General features: G+C 51.1%; 1 protein-coding gene across 1 annotated transcript in view; it reads right to left on the bottom strand.

Annotated features, from left to right (window-relative positions):
- Positions 1-3,178, bottom strand: part of Msl2 (MSL complex subunit 2) — a 25,828-nt gene extending 22,650 nt beyond the window's left edge. The window contains exon 1 of the mRNA XM_021206917.2: positions 2,283-3,178. Coding sequence (XP_021062576.1) covers positions 2,283-2,424 — 142 coding nt within the window. The 5' untranslated portion in view covers positions 2,425-3,178. The remainder of the gene's footprint in view (positions 1-2,282) is intronic.
- Positions 3,179-3,292: the final 114 nt, after the last annotated feature.

Here is a 3,292-nt window from a genome sequence, read left to right as displayed (position 1 = left end):
TGGTTTTTCGAGACAGGGTTTCTCTGTATAGCTCTGGCTGTCCTGGAACTCACTTTGTAGACCAGGCTGGCCTCGAACTCAGAAATCCACCTGCCTCTGACTCCCAAGTGCTGGGATTAAAGGCATGCGCCACCACGCCCGGCTAAAAAGTAATCTTTTTAATGGAGCTTTATATTTAATGTCTTTTTTTTTTAAATCCATGTTTAAATTATTAAGGCCATGTTTAGTTAAACCATCTCTGAATAATTTAAAATCCCACCTGGCTTGGTGGAACACACCAAGAATCCTTGCACTGAGAAGGCTGAGGCAGGATCTTCACCAGTTTGAAGCCAGCCTAGTACATGTAGTGAGACAGTCTCGGAAAAATAAGAGAGAGAGAGAGAGAATATAGTGTAGAGCGGGATGCGTATCTGGCATGTGAAAGCCCCGGGCTGCCCACTCGCAGTCCCAAGCACCTAAGCACCATCCAAAATCCCCATTCTCCAGCAGAGCTAAGACCTGCCCATCTGGTAGAGGGTTAGCTGAAAATGCCTCTACTAAGTACAGCTGTCTGCAGAATAATATGGCCATGACCTTACTGACCTGTCTGTCCCCTACTTTAACACTTCAACAAACCTACTGATCCTCCTCAAAAACAAAGGTGGAGGCGTGTCAGGGAGAAGTTGGGCCACACCAGAGCCTCAATCTTACATGTTCTGTAAGTGAACTCAGAAGCAGAGAGTTCTTCAATAGGCCCTGATTTTGATGACCAGCGCCACTAAAAAATTAAAAGTGAGACTGCAAGAGAGAATACCATTTTAAACCAAGCAAATTATCGGTCCAGTCCCCTTGGTTTTATCTGAACTGAAAGCTACCTAACTGAGCACCTAGCCCTAAGCCCTCACTCACACATCAAGTCACTGAGGCCTAAGGCAACAGTTAAGTCATCTGCTTTAAGTGACTGCTTCCCTGTAAAAGTACTGTGTCTGTTAAGAGTCAAGGCTGTGCTTAATCACTTGGTTGCTTAAACGCTTATGAAATTAAGTCCCTAACCAGGAAAACCCAACCTCCACCCTTTTGGCACTCCTCAGTGTCCTGCCCTGAGCTATACAAAAATGATTGATGAATCCTGAATACCATTTCTATGGCTCAGCCATTACTATGGAAAAATTACTCATCTCCATTTAAAGTGCCTCAATGTCTAAATTGTGACTGAAGAGTGTCTGGGTTAACAAAGCCTCCATCAAGCACAGTAAGTGGAGGACATCATCAGCACTTCCGTGTTGCTCTTTCATTTATATTAAACGTCTCATTTTCTAATAGGCAAAGGACTTAGACCATCTAAAGAGGGACAGAGGATAATCGTTCTGGTTTTCTGAGTGTCAAATACTATTTGTGCCCAGTTAACACCCTTTACACACTTTCCAGTTAGACAATATTTTCACTCATCTCTTACGATTCATTAAGTATTGTAACCGACAGGGGCTAATACCCTTTGAAAAAAAATCTAAAAATAATCCTCTGAAACCGGGCATGGCTGTGCATGCCTGAAATACCGGCATTCAAGAGACAGAGACACTAAGACCACTAGAGTAGTTCCAAGTCCGCCTAAGCTATATAGCAGGAACCTGCCTTAAATAAGCGAGTAAATAAAAAACGCGACTGTGCCAGACCACCTGACATTAAAACTACAGAAAATCTAGTCTGTAAAAAAAATCTCACCAACTAAAAAGTACCATCAGCTTCATTAGGTCAGTGCTAACCTTCAAACCATCTGCTGTAGAACCTGGGGCACTGAGGTCTCTGGCTGGAGGTGCATCAAGATTATACCATCCACCCTCTGCAAAACACGAGTGCAGTGCATATTTCTTAACAGTGTTTGACCACATTTAATGACAATGGTATTCAATCAGTTCCCGCAGCAGAGGTTTAAAAAAGAAAAAGGCAGAACGCTGCTGGCATTCCAACCCCATTTAAGACGTCACCGCTATACGTGTGAAGCCGTCGGAGAATTTTTTAAAATGTATTTTAAAAAAGTAAAACACCAGAAAGATGTGTCAAGGCGAAATAAAACAGTTTTGAACGTTAAAGCCTCCGTATAAAGGTGGCTGAAAAAGGCTCTCGGCCTTTCTGAAACGCCGGGCAAAAGTCCCTGGGCGAGTTTCAAAACTAACGACCGAGTACTACTGCACAGTACCACCCCTTAAAACGAACTACCGGGCCGGCCAACCGTTCACGTTACTACTGCCAAAGGGACTTTAGAAAACAAGCAGGGAAAGGGGAACAATAAAGAAGCGTCTCACCGCAAACACAGCACGAGAGGGACTGTCGGAAGTAAGGCAAGAGCCTGTTAATCTCTGTAAACGCCTTGGGGTCTCCGGGGTCGTAGTTGAGCACTAGGCGGCTCGCGGAAATGTAGAGAGCAGTAGCATTCACCGGGTTCATTGCAGACACTTCGACACCAATGGCTCCCGGTTGAAAAGAAATTCCGGATCCAAGTTTGTAAGCAGCCAGGGAACAATGGCGAATTTACAACAATTCGGAAGAAATCTGAGCAGAACCCCTGGGCAAAGCAGCAACCAAAATCCGTGCAAGTTTGTGAAGCTGAAGCAATCCTCCCACACATGGGGGCCTCGGCGCCCCTCCTCCGTCCCTGAGACTTGCAGACCCGAGAGAGACAAGAGAAATCAGCGATCGAGTTCGTCCGACACGGCCGCGGCTGGGTGCTGCGGACGGGCTCCGGGTTCGCTCTAGCCCCGCGGCTCGGCGGGCGGCCTGCGCTCGAGCTGCATGTCCGGCCGCGGAGGGCACCTCCGGGTGGAGCTGGCGCGCACGGGAGCGGGCCCGGTGGGGTCCAGGCGGGGTTAACACGTTTCTCTTCCGACGGCGGGGCCCTTACTCCATCGCAGCGGCGGCGCGGAGGCAGCGGGACGGCGGGGACTACGGCGCAGGCGTCGGCTTCCCGGGTCTAGTGCCAGCAGCCGCGGCGGCGGAGGTGGCTGCTGCTGCTGCTGCTGGTGCTGGTGCTGCTGCGGCTGCTGCTGCGGCGGGAGCGCGCCGCTGCCGTTCTCGCCATGCCGGACGCGGGGCCCACGCTGCGCCTGGCGCGCCGGGCGGGCGGGAGGCCCCCGCCCGAAAGGGAGGCCCGGGAGGAAGTGCGCGCGGGGCCCGGCGGCGGGAGGGGGCGGGGAACAGGCCCGGCAGGCAGGCAGGCGGCGACGGCGGTGGTGGCAGCAGCAGCGGCGGCGGCGGCGGCGCCCCTCCGCTTCTCAGCCGCACACTTGGGGTCACCAACGCAAGCGCCGCCCCCTCA

This window comes from Mus pahari, chromosome 10, assembly GCF_900095145.1.
Source record: "Mus pahari chromosome 10, PAHARI_EIJ_v1.1, whole genome shotgun sequence".
In the NCBI taxonomy this organism is placed as follows: Eukaryota; Metazoa; Chordata; class Mammalia; order Rodentia; family Muridae; genus Mus; species Mus pahari.
This window is presented reverse-complemented; position numbering and strand designations above follow the sequence as displayed.